A 19,240-nucleotide genomic window follows, 5' to 3' on the forward strand; every position below is an offset into this window, starting at 1 on the left:
CACGACTGTAAACATCACTGATAAAAACATGTCACGAATTTATAGTCAGCAAGGAATTTACTAGATATTCACTTGGTTTTGCCGTGTTTTAATTCTCCTTTCTACCCAAACGGTAAATTTTCATGTGATATTTTCCAAAGACATTGCAGCTGTTCTCTTTGAATCCCTTCAAGTCAAGCATCAGGGTATGAAAGAGACTTGTCACCACAGAAAGGGAGAGAGTCGTGGCTATTTTTGGTGGCAGGTTCAGAACAGATTTTTCCTTTGCGTCAGCAGACGTGAATACCTTCAGCTCCTTGAGCTCTAGTTTCCTAGCATGGGATATAAAATATTTTCTGGCTGGGGACAGGTTTTGTTCATTACAAATTAGGGAAGATTAATTGATTCTTTGGAGGAAATGGTTGATAATGCATTTCTCATTTCTTCAATTATTCCTTTTTTAAAAAAATAATTGTATTTACTTTTTTATTTTGGCTGTGCTGGGTCACTTGCTGCGGGCTTTTCTCTAGTTGAGATGGGCGCTGACTTCTCTCTGGTTTTGGTGCACGGGCATCTCATTGTGGTGGCTTCTCTTGTCATGGAGCAGAGCTCTAGGGCGTGTGGGCTTCCGTAGCTGCAGCTTCCAGGCTCTAGAGCAGACAGCGTATTAAAAAGCAGAGACATCACTTTGCCAACAAAGGTCCATAGAGTCAATGCTATGGCTTTTCCAGTAGTCATGTACGAATGTGAGAGTTGGACCATAAAGAAGGCTGAGTGCTGAAGAATTCATGCTTTCAAACTGTGGTGCTGGAGAAGACTCTTGAGAGTCCCTTGGACAGCATGGAGATCAAATCAGTCCATCCTAAAAGATATCAACCCTGAATGTTCATTGGGAGGATTGATGCTGAAGCTCCAATACCTTGGCCACCTGATGTGAAGAGCTGATTCATTGGAAAAGAATCTGATACTGGGAAAGATTGGAGGTAGGAGGAGAAGGGCATGACAGAGGATGAGATGGTTAGATGGCATCACCAACTCAATGGACATGATTTTGAATAAGCTCCAGGAGTTGGTGATGGACAGGGAGGGCTGGGGTGCTGCCGTCCATGGGATCGCAAAGAGTTGGACATGACTGATGACTGAACAACAACAAAAGCTCTAGAGCGCAGGCTCAGTAGCTGTGGAGCTGCTGAGCTTAGTTGCTTGGCGGCATGTGGAATCTTCCCAGAGCAGGGATCGATCCCATTTCTCCTGCATCGGGAGGCAGATTCTTCACCACTGAGCTACCAGGGAAGCCCTCATTTCCTCCTTTTAAATGTCTTCAGTGACGGGAGTCAAGTGCATCTTTTGAATGACTGTCCCATCTCAACACCTTCAGATAGGTGTGGAATATAAGTTGCAGGATATGAAGTCCAAAACAAAGAAATCTCATTGCTTGTCTTTGGTAATAAGAAAGCTAGGCGTTTTGGCAGGCATGAGAACACCAGACCTGTTTACAGGAGACTTTTTATTCCTTAGAGAAAGAGTAGGAAAATTGGGTCCTGGGTGGTGAGAAGCAGGCAGCAAGATTTTCCTGAAGGCAGCAGTCATGAAAGTGAACACCCTAGAGAATCAACCAGATGGGAGAAAAGAAAGAAACTAGCCGTAAAAGCACAGCCGCGTGCTTGGTGCTGCCCTGCTGTCACACCCCTGAAACTAACAGCAGAGAGAAATGTGATCTGAAGCGAGCTGGAGATTCGGTCTAGGCCAGACTCACTTCGGGGACGTAATACACCTATGTCGTGTGCTTATGGGGCCCGCAGGCACACCTGGGGATTTGCTTAAGGTTTTCCCTCCCGTTCCCATCCCCCTACCACCTTTCCAAACGTGGACAAAGTCCTTGCTCCGCATCTTTCCTAGTGTCTGTTGTTGTCGCGTGCTTGTTTTACCTTGTCTCTCTGCCTTTGGTTTTGGCTGGTCTAAGAAGCACAAGTGTTCAGGAGAAGAGAGAGAAGGGTGGGGATTATATCGCTGATAAATCCTACGGTTGGAGCGGCTGTTTTTGTGACTCGGGAGGCCCACTGGGCTCTCCGAAGCCCTGCCTTCTGCGATGATTACCTCCTGCTTGCGTCTTTCACCCTGGCCTTGAGATGCGGTGATTCTCCCGCATCTGTGGGACCTTGTGGGGCCGGCTGCCTCATCTCCGCAGTGTTAGTGGTGCCGAGGAAGGAAGAGGAGACGCCGCAGCTTCTGGAATCAGAACAGGATGTAAAAAGATGAAGATGTGCCGGCCCGGTGGGTGAGCAGCATCTCTGTGTCTCCCTCACTCCCAGGGTCCTGCTCTTTCAACCTTTTTGTGTGTAACTCATGGGATTTGTAGGACATATTCCTTTAAAAATGCACTTTAAAAAAGTATTTATTTATTCGTTTGGCTGCAGTACTTGTGGTGCAGTTACCCTGCTGAGCGTGCTACGTACGTTTTCATATTTATTCTTCACACAACAGTAGGAGAAAGCCCTTTCCTCCATTTTCCTTGGAGGAAATGATGGCCTCGTAGAGATTTTTGGACTTTGGTCAAGGTAACGCATCTAATAAGTGTTAGATCCAGGAGCTTTCTAATACCTGCAGATGGAGGCAAGTATCTTAGACCCAAGTGTATTCTCCTTCACCACGGAAAAAAGATAGGGTGTTGGAGAGCTCCATTTTTCTTGTATTTCTGAGACAACTTAATTTTTAAATTAATTTTTTTTTTTTTGGAGTATAGCTGTTTTACAATGTTGTTAGTTTCTGCTGAACCAACAAAGTGAATCAGCCATACATTTACATAAATCCCCTCTCTTTTGGATTTCCTTCCCATTTAGGTCACCACAGAGCATTGAGTAGAGTTCCCTGTGCTGTACAATAGGTTCATATTAGTTATGCTTTATACGTAGTGGTGTGTATATGTCAATTTCCCAATTCATCCCAGCCTTCCTTTATCCCCTTGGTGTCCGTATATTTGTTCTCTACGTCTGTGTCTGTTTCTGCTTTGCAAATAAGATCGTTATACCACTTTTCTGTATTCCAAGTATATGCGCTATTATACGGTATTTGTTCTCTTTCTTACTTCACTCTGTGTGACAGACTCTAGGTCCATCCACGTGAGACACCTTCATTTTTCAAAGAATGGGGATTCAAGGCTTCAAACAAGTTCCGCCCCCTTAGCCTATGCCCCCCAAGCAGTAATAATAGTAGCTAACATTTGTAGATGGGGAAACAGTGGTCAGACTTTATTTTTGGGGGGCCCAAAATCACTGCAGATGGTGATTGCAGCCATGAAATTAAAAGACACTTACTCCTTGGAAGGAAAGTTATGACCAACCTAGATAGCATATTCAAAAGCAGAGACATTACTTTGCCAACAAATGTCCATCTAGTCAAGGCTATGGTTTTCCCAGTGGTCATGTATGGATGTGAGAGTTGGACTGTGAAGAAAGCTGAGCACTGAAGAATTGATGCTTTTGAACTGTGGTGTTGGAGAAGACTCTGAATTGAGAGTTCCTTGGACTGCAAGGAGGTCCAACCAGTCCATCCTAAAGGAGATCAGTCCTGGGTGTTCTTTGGAAGGACTGATGCTGAAGCTGAAACTCCAATACTTTGGCCACCTCATGTGAAGAGTTAACTCATTGGAAAAGACCCTAATGTTGGGAGGAATTGGGGGCAGGAGGAGAAGGGGACGACAGAGGATGAGATGGCTGGATGGCATCACCGACTCAATGGACATGAGTCTGAGTGAACTCCAGGAGTTGGTGATGGACAGGGAGGGAGGCCTGGTGTGCTGTGAATCATGGAGTCGCAAAGAGTCGGACACAACTGAGCAACTGAACTGAACTGAACATTTGCAGTGACGTCTCCGTAGCAGGCATCCTCTAAGCAGTTCGTGTGGATTTGTTGATTTGAATCTTACAGCAGCCCTAAGAGTTCTACTAGCATCCTCATTTTCCAGTTGAGAAAATCGAGACTCAGGTGGTCACACGGTGGGGATTGTTAGTGGCCCAGGGCATTCACCCAGGCAGGCGGCCTCTAGTCTCTGCACCCCCAGCCCTCTGATTGTACCACCCAGGTCCCAGGTCCATGGAGGCTCCGTGCTGTTGGCTTCCTCCTGGCCTTGAAGGAGCCTGGACCCGGAGGCCCCCGTGAAGTCTGGCAGAGGCAGCGCAGCCTAATTGGGATCTGGATGCACGCTCCTGCCTGCTCGGTGCCAACCCCGTGGTTAGGTCTTATTCTGACTTGCTTATTTATGGGCCCTGGGGCTTGGCAAGGAAGGAGCTAGAGGGTCAGACAGTCTGCACCAGAAAGAGACAGATTCTTGCTCCTGTTAATGAGAGTTAAACATCTCAAGGGCTGCTTTTCCCCACCCTGTTCTCCACTTCCTTCTTTTGGAAAGTGCTCGAACCCTGCCATCAAGCAGATGGCCTTGAGGTGGCTGCTTGACCCCTTGTTCCGTGGGCTCACTAGGCTTCGGACGAGGGGAGGGGACAAATGCTCCCATCTTCTCAAGCTTGGAAAAACAAGTTGGCTTCTTTCCGGCCTGAGTGATCTGCACAGGTTTACTCTAAAGGGAAGGTTTGCTTTCATAAGCTGCCAAGGAAGTTCTTGGGCCATCTCGCTTGGTTTATTTATTTTCTTAATGAATTCAACTTTGGTTTAGGAGTTTGCAGAAGTTCAAGGATAGTCATCAATAACATTCTCACAGGTCGAATTGGGTTCCCTTGCCCAGTTCCTTGGGCTTCCCAGGTGGCGCTAGTGGTATAGAAGCCACCTGCCAATGCAGGAGACATAAAAGACGTGGGTTCGATCCCTGGGTCGGGAATATCCCTTGGAGGAGGGTATGGCAACTCACTCCGCTATTTTTGCCTGGAGAATCCCATGGACAGAGGAGCCTGGCTGGCTACGATCCACTGGGTCCAAAGAGTCGGACATGTCTGAAGTGATTTAGCATGCAGCACCCCATTCCTATGTTGACATTCTAAGCCCTGAGACCTCAGAATACGACTGTGTGTTTTTGTTATTTATTTGGCTACACAGGGTCTTAGTTGTGGCATGCTGGATCCAGTTCCCCAACCAGGGATCGAACATGGGCCCCCTGCATTAGGAGCTCAGGGTCTTAGCCACTGGACTGCCAAGAAAGTCCCCAGTATGACCTTATTTGGAGGTAGAGTTGTTGCTGATGCAAATAGTTGAGATGAGGTCATCCTCGGGTAGGTGGCCCCTAATCTGATGTCATTGGTGTCCTTGTAAAACAGTGACATTTGAACACAGAGATACACACATGGCGGAACGCCAAGTGAAGACGGGTGATGCAGCAGCAGCCGAGGAAGGCCAGGATGGCCAGTGCACCGCCAGCAGCTGGCCTCCCAGCCCCGAGAAGGAGCCCACCCTGCCCACGCTCTGATCGTGCACTTCTCCAGAACTGTGAGAGAGTTTCTGTGGCTGAAGCTGCTCAGTGTGTGGCTTTTTGTTATGGCAGCCGTAGCAAACAGATACAAACTAATTCTTACAAACGAGCGAACAATAAAAATGAAAACATTAGTTAGCCAAGTTGGACGGGCCTGCCTGCGCCTTTGTGGAAAGTGGGCTTTCTTTTTTCCAGTATTGAAGCAACTTAGAATCAGAGGACCTTGGCACTGGGGGGCCTCGGCTGGGGACTGACACGGGGTCTGCAGGGGCACCTGCTGGGCTCAGCCTGAGTCCAGGGTCACTGGCTCACTTCTGCTTCTCTCTACCCACACTTCCTTTCCATTCATTCGTGACTTCAGGTCCTTTGCACAAGATCCATATCCCGGGAATAATCTCTGTCAACTTCTCTCCCCTTTTCTGCCTCTTCCTTTAAGCCTTCCTAGTTTTGATAGCGATGTGCCAGTTCCTTCCTTTCAGCTCTCCTGTACCAGAAGTGAAATCCCCACTCCCATCTGGCAGAAAAAAGACGCCCTGCCCCCAAATTTTAGATTCATCCTCCTCCTCCACCCCTCCAGTTGAAAACCTCAGATTTTATAATTATTAAGACATGCTCCCTGTTTAGAGACAAAAGAAAAAGTGACCTGCTTGATTCCATTTCCAGCAGCGTGCTACTGCTAAGTCACTTCAGTCGTGTCCGACTCTGTGTGACCCCATAGACTCCGCCGTCCCTGGGATTCTCCAGGCAAGAACACTGGAGTGGGTTGCCATTTCCTTCTCCAATGCATGAAAGTGAAAAGTGAAAGGGAAGTCGCTCAGTCATGTCCGACCCTCAGCGACCCCATGGATTGCAGCCTACCAGGTTCCTCTGTCCATGGGATTTTCCAGGCAAGAGTACTGGAGTGGGTCACCATTGCCTTCTCCTTCCAGCAGTGTAGCAGACCATATATTCTGAAAAGTCTCCTGATTAAAAAAAAAAAATCACTATAAATTTCCAGGTGAAATATTTCATAGCATGTTTTGGCTCTTCAGTCTCATAAAACACAAACCCAGCTCCATTCACCTTTCAGTACCACTAGCAACTCATCCTCAGGGGAACTGGCCTCTTCATACTGAGCAGAGAGACTGGTAAACAGAGTAAGTTGCAACGGGGTTTGATTATTTAGAACCGTAAAAGAAAGAGAGATGGGGAGGGAGGGGAAAGAAGCAGGAGGAGGAGGAAGAAAGAAGGGAAGAAGGAAGGAAGGAAAGGCGGGAACTAATCATTGGTCGACAGTCACCTGGGGCCGGTGATGTTTGTAGAGCGTGGGTGGCATTGTTCTCAGGTCTTGTTGTTTGGGAGAGCACAGAGGTAGTGATCCTTAGATTTTTTTTTTCAAGTTCAAGAATGCTTGTTGAAATATCAGGGTAATCACTGAAAGAATGAAAGAAGTCACTAAGAGAGAAAGAGAAGACCTAAATGATTTAACGTGGCACAGTAAAGAACTTCCTGAACTTTTCAGGGATGCGGCCGCTGACGTGGCAGTCAGAAGATGTGGGTGTGTTCAGCCCTGGACCTGGTAGAGGGTGTTAATTAGAATGAATTAAATTAACATTTACTGAGCGCTAGCTGATTGCCAGGCACCTATATCATGTAATCCTCAGAACAACTCCATTAAATTGGCACTTAGGTTTTCCCCCATGTTCCAGAGGAAGAGCTGTTGACAGGGCATGTCTGAGGTTGCTCAGCTGGGAAGTGGAGGTGCTGGGATTCAGACACTGACAGATGTGCTCCAGACCATTCACTTTTAGCTCCTAAACTGTTCCACTTTAGCAAAATCCTTGCAGGGAAATCCTTGTTGTTGTTCAGTCATTCAGTCACGTCTGAGTGACCCCATGGACTGCAACACCCCAGGCTTCCCTGTCCTTCACTATCTCCCGGAGTCTGCTCAAACTCATGTCCATTGAGTCAGTGATACCATCCAACCATCTCATCTTCTGTCGTCCCCTTCTCCTCCTGCCTTAAGTCTTTCCCAGCATCAGGGTCTTTTCCAGTGAGTTAGCTCTTCATATGAGGTAACCAAAGTATTGGAGCTTCAGCTTCAGCCTCTATCCTTCCAGTGAATATTCAGGGTTGATATCCTTTAGGATTGACTGGTTGGATCTCCTTGCAGTCCAAGGGACTCTCAAGAGTCTTCTCCAACACCACAGTTTGAAACATCAGTTCTTCAGCACTCTGCCTTCTTTATGGTCCAACTCACGCATCTGTACGCGACTACAGGAAAAACCATAGCTTTGACTAGACGGACCTTTTTGGCAACGTAATGTCTCTGCTTTTTAATATGTTGTCAAATTTGACATAACTTTTCTTCCAAGGAGCAAGCGTCTTTTAATTTCGTGTCTGTAGTCATCGTCCACAGTGATTTTGGAGTCCTTGTGTTAGCAAAATTCTAAGTGGGGAGCAGAGAAGACTGTGTTCCTCCAGGATGATTCAAGGCCTCTCCTCTCCATTCTCCCTTCCTAGAGCTGTAAGCCACCTCCCAGAAGCCTGCAGCTGTACACAGCTGGAGGAAGCTTTTGTTCTGATTTCATGGGTACTGCTGAAAGCTCTTAAATTTGGTCATTTGTCCATAAAATCACTTTCTCAAACTTTTCCCCTTTAGTTGCTGAGGTTGCGGTGGTGATTGTAATAGTCTGTCATGACACGTGAAAGCAAATTGGATGTTCTCATAATTGTTGCATACTTAGGACATACTTAGCCTCTCATCCAAGCCAGTTATATTTCATTTGTTGCAAAAAAGATTCATCCTTTAAAATCCATCTGTGTTATAGTGTGGTTTTTCATTTGGCTTGGGAAGCTGGTCTGTGGTGACCTGCAAACAGAATTGAAAGAAAATATTCAAGATCGATTAGTCTGAAGGAGCCGTGTGGATTTAAGTCTAAATCTCATGCTGCTATGGTGGAGTGTAGGAACAATGCTCTTTGGTGACCTAAAAGGGAAGGAAATCCCAAAAAGAGGGTATATATGTATACTTTTAGCTGATTCACTTTGCTGTACTGTAGAAACTAACACGTCATTGTAAAGCAAGTGTACTCCAGTAAAAATTAATAAAGGCAAAGAAGTATTAAATAAATAAATCTGATGCACAGTCTGTATAAACCAATCAAGGGAGTCATTTGAGTTGTCCGAAGAAATGTGTCTTCTCTTCTACACGCATATATGTTCACGCTGCTGCTGCTGCTAAGTCACTTCAGTCGTGTCTGACTCTGTGCGACCCCATAGACAGCAGCCCACCAGGCTCCTCTGTCCATGGGATTCTCCAGGCAAGAACACTGGAGTGGGGTGCCATTGCCTTCTCTGATGTATATTCATAAAACGCACTAATAACTTAGAAATTGGAGGGCTGTTCTGACAATATAAAGAATTCTGTGAACTTCATTTGGACTAACCAAGAGCAATTAACAGATAATCCCAAATCGAGTACTCCCCACACTCATCATTATGGGGTCAGGAAAAATCCTGGATTGGGAATCTCAAGCGAGGAATTTGGGTTTTTCAACCTCTGTATGACTAGGGGGCAAATCATACTGCCATTAAGTCTTTGTTTTTTTCATCTTTAATTATGATAACAGATCTCGCCTCACTGACCTCAAACCTTATGAAAGTCAATAAGATCCTATGCAGACATAATCCACTGGGGGCTCAAAGAGTTGGACATGACTGAGCAACTAACACACACACACACGGTGGATCTGAGGGAAAACAAAGTATGTGTAATATTCCTTTATAACCCGGAATCCACCTTACAAATTCATAGGCATTTGTTGGGCTTCTGATAGGAACATTGTGCCATGCCATGACATACTTCAGTTGTATCTGACTCCTTTGCGGCCCCATGGACTGTAGCCCACCAGGCTCCTCTGTCCATGGGATTCTCCAGGCAAGAATACTAGAGTGGATTGCCATGCCCTCCTCCAGGGGATCTTCCTGACTCAGGGATGGAACCTGCATCTCCTGCATTGGCAGGAGGATTCTTTACCTGCTGTGCCTGGGTATCTTCTTTCTTTTCTGACAGCTATCCAATTCAATAGCACCCACGGTTTCTGTTATTTGCTGGTAGCAGCTCTGTCTACCCCTGGAATTCAGCTTGTTTGGTTATCTGATGCAGAGCAGGATTAATAGATTGAACAAAAAAATCCAGAAAGGGATCAGTTCAGTTCAGTCACTCAGTCATGTCTGACTCTTTGTGACCCCATGGACTGCAGCACAGCCAGGCTTCCCTGTCCGTCACCAGCTCCCAGAGTTTACTCAAACTCATGCCCATTGAATCGGTGATGCCATCCAACTATCTCATCCTCTGTCGTCCCCTTCTCCTCCTGCCTTCAATCTTTCCCAGCATCACGGTCTTTTCAAATGAGTCAGCTCTTTACATCAAAGAATTGGTGGCCAAAGTATTGGAGTTTCAGCTTCAACATCAGTCCTTCCAATGAATATTCAGGACTGATCTCCTTTAGGATGGACTGGTTGGATCTCCTTGCAGCCCAAGGGATTCTCAAGAGTCTTCTCCAACACCACAGTTCAAAAGCATCAGTTCTTCGGCACTCAGCTTTCTTTATAGTCCAACTCTCACATCCATACATGACTACTGGAAAAACCATAGCCTTGTCAAAAATTGGCTGTTTTTTTCTTGATGCCTTCTCCTTGCCAGCAGTGAATGGGTACATTTATAGGTTTACCTCAGATCTGCACTTTAAGAGAGAGATTATTACCATCACAATGGAAACAAATAGAACTCAAAGACTGACTTTCCCCAGGCCCCCAACAAAGACATGTCTCCTTGGCATCACCACACCTCACCGCCCTCTGTTACTCTGACTGTCATTAGTCTGGCCTAGAGATGGTTACTGGGATCCTGCCAACCTGCTCCAGCCCCCGTTGTCCGAAAGACTCCGGCCCCTCTTGAGTTACTTCTCCTTGGTGAGTTCTTGCATCCCCAAACAACTGCTTTCTTTGGGAGTAGAATTCACTGGGCACCATGATTCAATATAGCCCTGTTGGAAGTGGGTTATAGGTGACGATGGACCTAAGTGGAGAGACTAAGAGAAATTCAGCTTAGATTTTGATAAGAATGAAAAGACTGAAATATATGTGCAGTCTCATCATTCTTATGACCTCTCCTAGATGTGTTTTACCCCATGGATTTATCACCTTCCACCACCAGTCTAGATCTGTTGGCCAAAATGTGAAGTGGTCCTATGGATAGAGCTTGATGAGAAATTTGGCTTTTTTTTTTTGGTAGATTTACAAGAGGTGTTTGCACATGAAAGGCTCTGAGAAGTCCAGCATATGTTGTAACTTGAACATATCTTCTGAACTTAGGCTTCTTTTTAGCCTTGTTTACTTCTCCGTATAGAAGAAAAGAGGCTTCCCTGGAGGCTCAGTGGTAAAGAATCCACCTGCCACTGCAGGAGACCCAAGAGACGCGGGTTTGATCCCTGGTCCAGGAAGATACCCTGGAGTGAGAGACGGCAACCCACTCCAGTATTCTTGTCTGGAAAATCCCGTGGACAGAGGAATCTGGCGGGTTTTGGCCACGGGGTCGCAAAGAATCAGATACGACTTGGCTACTGAGCAACAACAACCACTGAACTTACAATGGAAACATCTTTTCAAGTCATATTTGGTAACATATCTCAGGACAAGTGTTCCCCAGAGCAAATTGTCTGTTGCGAGCTGTGAACCTAAATGCCAGCAGTGTAATATCTGTGCTGGCAACCATACAGGAGGTCCACACAGGGATTGAGCATCTTCTAAGACAGACAATAAATGCTCAAGCTTTCTGATAACGTTAAAGCTAGCAGTTTGGGGTCTGGGTGAAGGAGGACAAAATATATCTAGTAATTACATGATAGTCCACCTTATTAGCTGTTTTTGGATGCCAAAATATCCCAGGTCATATGAGTGTGCATACATGAATATAGACATATCACGTGGGCTTCCCAAGTGGCACATTGGTAAAGAATCCACTTGCCAATGCAGGAGACTCAGGTTCAATCCTTGGTTCAGGAAGATCCCCTGGAGAAGGAAATGGCAACCCACTCCAATATTCTTGCCTGCAAAGTCCCATGGACAGTGGAGCCTGGTGGGCTACCATCCATGGGGTTGCTAAGAGCTGGACACAACTTGAGCGACTGAGCACACTGAATGCATTGCATAAGAAATTTTCCCAGTCTTCCAGCTCAAAAACTTCTGAAAAAGCCTCACTCTCCTGGGACACACTGTTTTCCATATTCCGTTTAGGTTCATAAGTTGAGCCATACAAACGTCCGATTTTAAGCTGTGTATATGTATGTATCTTTTGACTAAGCACACTTTTCAGGTTAAATTGTTAATATCTTTTTCAAATTGTATTTCAAGAAGCAGCAGAAAGATGAATGACTATCAGACTCAGAATTCTGATTTTTTAAAAATATTTATTTATTTGTTTGGCTGTGCTGGGTCCTGACTGGGGCCTGTGAACTCTTAGGTGTGGTGTGTGGGAATCTAGTGTCCTGATCTGGGAAACAGAGACTTAGCCACTGGGCCACCAGGGAAGTCCCCAGAATTCTGATTTTTATTTAACAAATATTTTAATCACAAAGTTCGATGCACATGTCACAGCATACATAAATATGTAAGCACCCGTTTCCTTTCTGCAGACTCAGCTCTCTTACCATACCAAAGGGGGACTTTTTGTGTACAGCAAAGATCACTTATAGATATTTAGATCTTCAATGAATGTTCAGTGTACTAGATATACAGATTCAAAATACCAAATTTTCCCTTATAGAGTTATAACTTGGAAAACCAAAATTTCCTTCAGTTTTTATAATCAGCATTATTTGTTTGTACATTTGGTATTTTAAAGATGATCAAATAAAAACTGTAACTCTCAGTGGGCCTTTGAAAAGCACTGGATCAACTCAAACTAAAGACTAAAGTCCCTTTACTCAATAATTAAAACACAGTTATGAAAGACTTCAAACCAAATCTTTCAGAGTACTTAATCAAGCTTCCTTAGTCATCATATCTGAGCCAGTTACTCTGAGCCACTGGGCACAGCCATGAACAAAGAAGAACAATGAACTGCAATGAGCAAAATAAAAGTATCCCTTGCCTTCATGGAGTTTACATACTTGTAACTATTAAATTCATTCACCTCTTGTAAATCTAATAAACCAAAGTTTTAAATGAGGAGCATATCAAAGTAAAAATTCTGACTTTCAACTTAAACCTACAAGTCTAAAATCAGAGTTGGCCCTTGAACAACACAGGTTTGAACCACCCAGGTTCAGTTATAAGTGGGTATTTTTCAATAGTAAATACTATATGGTCTGTCCATGGTTGATTAAATCTGAGAACTATGGATGGGATGGCAGCTATAAATTATACTTGAATTAACCCAGTTGTTCCAGGGCCAACTATATACATTTGAACTAGAATCACAAAGCAAATGTTTGTCTAATTAGTGTCACTAATCTATCCGATATGTAAATACCAAAGGTACAAATGATTCTTAAGCCTGATTAAAAAATTACAAATACTGTGAAAGTGATTTGTTATATCGTTTTCTCTATTTAATTCTAAACTGTCCTACTAGGAACCACTGGGATTACACAGTTGAGCTTACTTAATGAACAGGTCATGACCCAGATACTTGATTGTCTCAAGTAGGTTGAGAGATTTGAAACTAGGACTGGAGACCTAGAAGTTGTGTATGACCAGAGTGAATCTTTCCACAGGACGGATGCACACACCGAGTGTGATTTTAACAGTGGCTCTAGTGATGCGACTCCACCTCTCCGTGGCATTGGTTTCACAAGATGTTGTTTGCTAGGTTCAAGTCTTACCTTCATAACTTTTTTTGATGTTGCCACTTACTTTGGATGGATAATTTCTTAACAGCCCCAGTCTCCTGCTTTACTGATTTGATTCAGCTAAGCCACCCTATTTACTGCCTGGTTCTTCTGTGTCTGGCTATTTGGCTTTGGCTCCGAGAACGTTCTCTTTTTTGAGTATGGACACTGGGTGATATCACTGCTCTGCAAAGTGGAGCTGTAACTCTCCTCCCAAAATAACTATCAACCCACCCTCATTCCTTCATACCAACAATGAATCAGTTTTTCAGTTTTAAGTCATATGATTCAAATTCAAATCAAACCGTCCAGAAGAGCCCTGGATGACCCCTTCCCTAAACAAATTCCCTCTTCTAAGCCCTCTTTATATAGAAATTTTAAAACTATCATTGCTTCTTTGCTTAAAACCCTTCATTGGCTCACTTACTACAATAGAATTCGAAACCCTTAACAGGCCCTGCAAGCCCTTGCATGATCGGGCTCTTGGCTTCATCCATGATCTCATCATGTGCCTTCCCCTTACGCTCCAATTCCAGCCACACTGGCCTCCTTTCACGTCTTCCCACGGAAACCGAGATGCTTTCCTACCTCAGGGCCTTTGCATGCACTGTTCCCACTTTCTGAAACATCATTCTCCCCACTCTTTGCTTGGATGACTCCATATCCTGTACGTCTCAGGTTAACCATCATTTTTTCATAGAGGTGATTCTTCTTTGTAGACCTCAACACAATCTGTGTATTTATTTGCTTACTTCTTAGACCGTAAGTTACATGGGGCCATGTGTGGTGTTCTGTTTGCCTAGCACCCATCACAGCATATACTAGTCAACAATAATTTATTGAATGAATAAGTATCACAGTTGCAATGTGTGTGTGTGTGTGTGCTCAGTCACACAATTGTGACCCTGTGGACTGTGGCCCAGCAGGCTCCTCTGTCCTTGCGATTTCCCAGGCAAGAATACTGGAGTGGGTTGCCATTTCCTCCTCTAGGGGACCCTCCCAACCCAGGGATCTAACCCAGGTCTCCTGCATCTCCTGCACTGGCAGGATTCTTTACCACTGAGCCACTTGGGAAGCTCACAGCTGTCACAACAATCACCACTAGCCTTCAGTCACAACTATTATAATCATTCATAGAACCACTTTTGGCTCATGGGAGGTAGAGTAATTGTTTGTTGAATTGGGTTGAGATATCTAAATGTCAGTATCTCATGCACCCATTAATACAATTATTTTTATTACCTTTATGGTTCTTTACACATTTAGTCTTCTATAGCTTCTAAAGCTGGAGGCTTTCTGTTCTTAGCCGTCTTCTTACAGTAAAGAAGACATTTTAGCATGCCTTTTGGGGAACTGTCCTTTTCTAACTTTTAAAAAATGTCACTGAACATTAGCTAATTGGTGTAGGGTTGGTACTAAATCTTGATTAGTGTAAATACACGTTCTATAGGCTGCTTAGTGATTTTTTATTTGTTTACCCTAGTTTCCTGAGAGAGGCTTATGAGTAACCCTAGCCCCAGGTTACAGAGGGCAGCCCGGAGATGTTGAATGGAAGTTCTAGATTCTATCATGTTTGTGGCTTAAGCTCCGCCCTCTACTGTGTCGTTCTCCAAGAACCTTGCCCCCTTCCCCCACCCCACCCCAAAATTAATGCCTTGGAAAAGCACCGAATTGTGCCAAGACTCCTGAATCTTAACCATTTAGGACTTGGTGGCTTTTTTTTTTCTTTGCGGGGGAGGGGCTTTTTTTTTTTTTTTTGCGGTATCAACCTCATATCCCCGTCTCTGTACCTTGGCACCTGCGAAGATGAAAAAACAGCATAAAATACTGTTTTGAACGTTGCATCGTCACTCACGGGAAAAGGCGCAAAGGCGTAAGAAAAATCGGCTTTATTTTTGTTGTTTACAACACCTAGGCGTTTTTTGGAAACCCGAAGGAGAAGGTCAGGGTTGCTGGGGAAACGGCCGCAGGGCCGCGCGGTCGGGGTTCGCCGCAATGTGCCCGCGCGCCTGCGACTCGGCATGACCCCCGCGCCCCTAGCCCTGCGCCCCGGCTGGGGCGGCGCATAGCCCCCTCCTCCCGTCCCGCGCCGCGCGCACTGTTGTCCTTGAGCGATTGGTTGGTTGGACCAGAAACAGCTGTGCAGAGCTCAGCCATGCAGAGGGGCTGTGGACCTGAATGCAGCCTGTCGGGCTGGGAGTAACTGACCCCGGGGGCTCGAGGGAGAGAGAGGACAAGTCGGAGCCGCCTCCGCCGCGCTCTCCCGGCGGCGTGGAACCAGGTGCCCGGGCGCTGGCGGCGGTCTGAGGAGCTCTGGGTTGGCGCCCCCTTCCCCCGGCTGTAGCTGCCTTCGGGGTTGGTGCAGGTGGGGGCCAGGCAGGGCACCGCGGATCGCCCCGTTCCCACTGACCGGTTTCTCTTCCTTTCTGCGAGGGGGAGGCGCTAACCCTCAAAAAAATGTAAATATCCAGGCGCGGACTCCGGGCTGGGGCACCAGCAGAGTTCCCAACGCCGCCGCCGGGTGTTTTGCATGGAAATTGAGAAGCCAGACAGGATCGGTGCTCTAACTTAATGCAGCTCTGCGATTAGCAGGAGGCCGGGCACCTTCCCGGCTCCCTGTCCATCAATAGCCTTTCTGCGCGCTCGCGATCGCCTAGCCGCGGTGCCGCCGTGCGGGGTGTTGACCGGCAGATGCCGCATCCTTGGCAGCCATGGCTCCCGTCGCCGCCGCGGCCAGTAAGTAGGAGCATGCATGTGTAGGGGGGGGCACATGCGTGTCGGCGCGCGCGCGCACACACACACACACACGCACACACGCACGCACACCACCCCGAGCCTCGGAAGGAAGGAGGAAGACCGACGAGGCGCTGCAGTTGCGAGGACGACTCGGGCTCTTCGTGAATTCGGCAGGAGCCGGCCTGGCGCAGCTGCTGACTGCAGAGCCTGCCCCAGATCGTGGGCACACGCGCCCCCAACCCCCTCACCCGAGCCTCTGGAATGAAGACTGCCTCCCGAGGACTGCAGGGGAGGCAGAGCCAGCCCGTGCCCGGGACTGCGGGCCGCGCGGCCGGTAGGCCCAGGGGGACACGACTTGGACGCTGTCATCCCCACGCCTCGCTCTGAGCTGCCCGGTGCCGAGAGGGTCTGCCGCCGCCCCCTCCGGCTTCCCGGGCGCCCGATCCCGGGTCAACCCCGGAGGCCCCGGCTTCCTCATTTGTTTGGGGCTTTTGTGCCGGGGGCTCACAGTTGGCTAAGCACTCCAGCGCTGAATCGGGCCATTGTCTGCTCTCCCATTGCTTCCACGCTGCAAGTCTCGGCGCCCCCACCCCGCCCGCCCCGCTCCCCGCCTCCTCCTGGCCGGGGAGCCTCCTAACGTGCCTCCCCCCCCCCCCCCCCCCCCCCAGGAATCTGGAAGCTATAAGCCGGGCGGATTGCAAATGAAGTGTAATGCATTGTGGGACGTGTGTAAAATCGGAGCCTTCGCCGTGGGGGTGTGTGGGGGCGTGGGGAGGGCCGGACCCGCCGCTGGCGGTGTAGACGCCGACGAGGAGGGGCTGGGAAAATGAGCGCAGAGTCCGCCCGGGTCGTGCCCGCCGTAGACGGATGAAGCCGCGCACTGCGCCCCGGCGCTGAGGCCCGGAGGATCGGGGGCGGCGGGACGCCCTCTCCACCATGAAGAAGACCCGGAGCACAACCTTACGGCGCGCCTGGCCTAGCTCGGATTTCTCGGACCGGGCCTCGGACCGCATGAGGTCCCGCAGCGAGAAGGACTACCGCCTGCACAAGCGCTTCCCCGCGGCCTTCGCGCCCCAGGCTTCGCGGGGCTACATGACATCAGGTTGGTAACCGCGTTTCTAACCCCGCGGGCCGGGGCCGCGGGGTGTGCTCGGGTCCTTCCCCGGGAAGGGACGCGCGGTGATTGATGCGATAAGTTATAGGGAACGCAGGGGCAAAAAAAAAAAAAAAAATTAGCTCCCATCCACCATTTTGTACCTCCGCAAGATCCACAGCAGGCCCTCTCAATATGGGGTTGGAGAGCTGTTAGTTAGGTAAAATCTGGGAGGGGGACGCGCCAGGCGTTTTGGCTGCACGGATAAATGACCGCCAGCCTGGGCGCCCAGCCTCCCTGGGCTCGTGGAAGAGCCGGCGTCCGCGGTTGCCCTCAGTACCGGGCTGGCTCGCTCCCGCTCGGTGGCCAGTTATTATATCCTACCGGGTATTTAAACAGCCCTTCTTGCTTACAAGGGAACAGGTTCCATGCAGTTTTGGATGGTTTGAGTCAGGGGAGAGGTTGCAGTCAGGCTGGTCGGCTTGCTTGCACGCAGGGAGCTGTGTCGCGGCTCATTGAATGCATTCGGTGGGGTAATGGTGTGTATGCGGATTGAATGCTCACATGATTCTGCGTGCATTTAACATATGTTGCTTTGAATTAGGTTGTATGGGAAGAATGGAGGCTGTGTCATGTGTTTGCATGCCAGGCAGGAAAGACAGACAAGACGGTAAATGAGGATGAAGGCTTCAGAAAGGGTTGCGTCTTAAAACACATAGAAGCCTTTCTGAAGGCGCCAGTTAGTTTCCTTTGGAAATGCAGCGGAATGGCTTTGCTTGTGTGTCTTGGGAACCCAGGGATAAAATACCTGAAATGCTGAAGGAGGAGGACTGTAAGACTCTTTTCTCCTTGTTTTCTTCTTACTGTTGACTTGTTGACTACTTGTATGTAGCGATGTGTAAGACACCAATTTTGGTTGATTTGGTTTTCATTCGGAATGAATTCATTTTCTTTGAAACAAAATGTCATGGAAGAACTGAGATTATATTTGAAAACACATCCTGTACCAGACCATTTTAAATCCTGGGAAGATTGCTTTAAGCTTACAGTTGGTACTTAAAGTGTAGCTCTACTATCTTTCTCCTAAAATAGCAAGTTTTTTTTTTTTTTTTTAAACCTAGGCCCAGTATTTCATGCTTTAAAAGTGTCTTGTGACCACACTTCCATGAGTAGAAAACCTAAATAAAATAACCATCTTTTTTAAATTGCAAAATCTGGTGACATAAGGATGTACTGTTTTGGCAATAAGGCTCCCTTGATTTTCCCGGTCATGAAAAGCCAAATTTGTAAAGGAAGTGACAACTACAGTTTATGCTTCAGTAATTGAAGTCAATCACTGCTGTGGTTGCTTTATTCTTCAGGCTGGTGGCAGTAAATTTTGAAATACAGCTAAATCCAAATGTAACCTCAAAACACATCTGTCCATAAACCCATGTCTGCTCTGGGTGTTCAGATAATCTCAGGTTTCATATGTTTGAGGTTTGAATGTCTTCATTCCACTCTGAATGGTTCCCCCTCTTTTCTTTTTACCTCTCTTCAGGAATCAGTACTGATACGAAGTGTGAGGCTGGAGGGGGGCAGGTGGCCATCATTTCTTCCACAGACATGCAAGACTCTGTAATGCTTTCAGGCGCATACCCATGGAGCCCATTCTCATCTCTCTTGGCATAGCATCATTATGATCACTGTTTCCTTCTTTGCTAAAGAACTTCTCTGCTATTGCCAGTTTTGCAAGGTATTTTTGAGGGCTTGAGGAAGAAGCTTTTCATTTTCTTTGATTCTCTTGTTTCATTTCTTGCTGTGCACATGGTAAGCTGGTCAGGGGATACTGAAGGATCAGCTCTTTCAGGCTGGTGGAGGTCTATGTAGATTTCACATTAGCTTACTGTTGAGAAAAGAAAACCCAAAGGTGGGGGAAGAAAAGCTGTGTGATTCATTCAGCATTTCATGGAATCTCCCCTGCCTCAAGCAGAGAGCCTTGCTAGATTCTCATGGGGCTGCAGGGTTGGATATAATATAGTTTTGTCCAAGGATGAAAGTGGTTATTTTTTCTTTGTTTTAATTATTGTCCAATACATATAATAAAAGGGGTTGGGGCTCATGGAAGGATCTAATAATTATTAAACAAACTCCTCCAATAAA

At 46.9% G+C, this 19,240-nt stretch overlaps 1 protein-coding gene across 6 annotated transcripts in view; it reads left to right on the plus strand.

The window, feature by feature from the left end:
* STOX2 (storkhead box 2) overlaps positions 1-19,240 on the plus strand; it is a 195,795-nt gene that overhangs the window by 73,487 nt on the left and 103,068 nt on the right. For 2 of the 6 annotated variants that reach the window (XM_086379927.1, XM_086379923.1), the window contains exon 1: positions 15,370-17,107. The exons of the other annotated variants lie outside the window; for them this stretch is intronic. In XM_086379927.1, the coding sequence (XP_086236053.1) occupies positions 16,942-17,107 (166 nt within the window). In that variant the 5' untranslated portion in view covers positions 15,370-16,941. Of the gene's footprint in view, positions 1-15,369; positions 17,108-19,240 lie in introns of those variants that run through there. 6 annotated transcript variants of the gene reach the window in all.

This window comes from Bos grunniens, chromosome 27, assembly GCF_055505025.1.
Source record: "Bos grunniens cultivar Pamir isolate PY7600 chromosome 27, Bosgru_T2T1.0, whole genome shotgun sequence".
In the NCBI taxonomy this organism is placed as follows: Eukaryota; Metazoa; Chordata; class Mammalia; order Artiodactyla; family Bovidae; genus Bos; species Bos grunniens.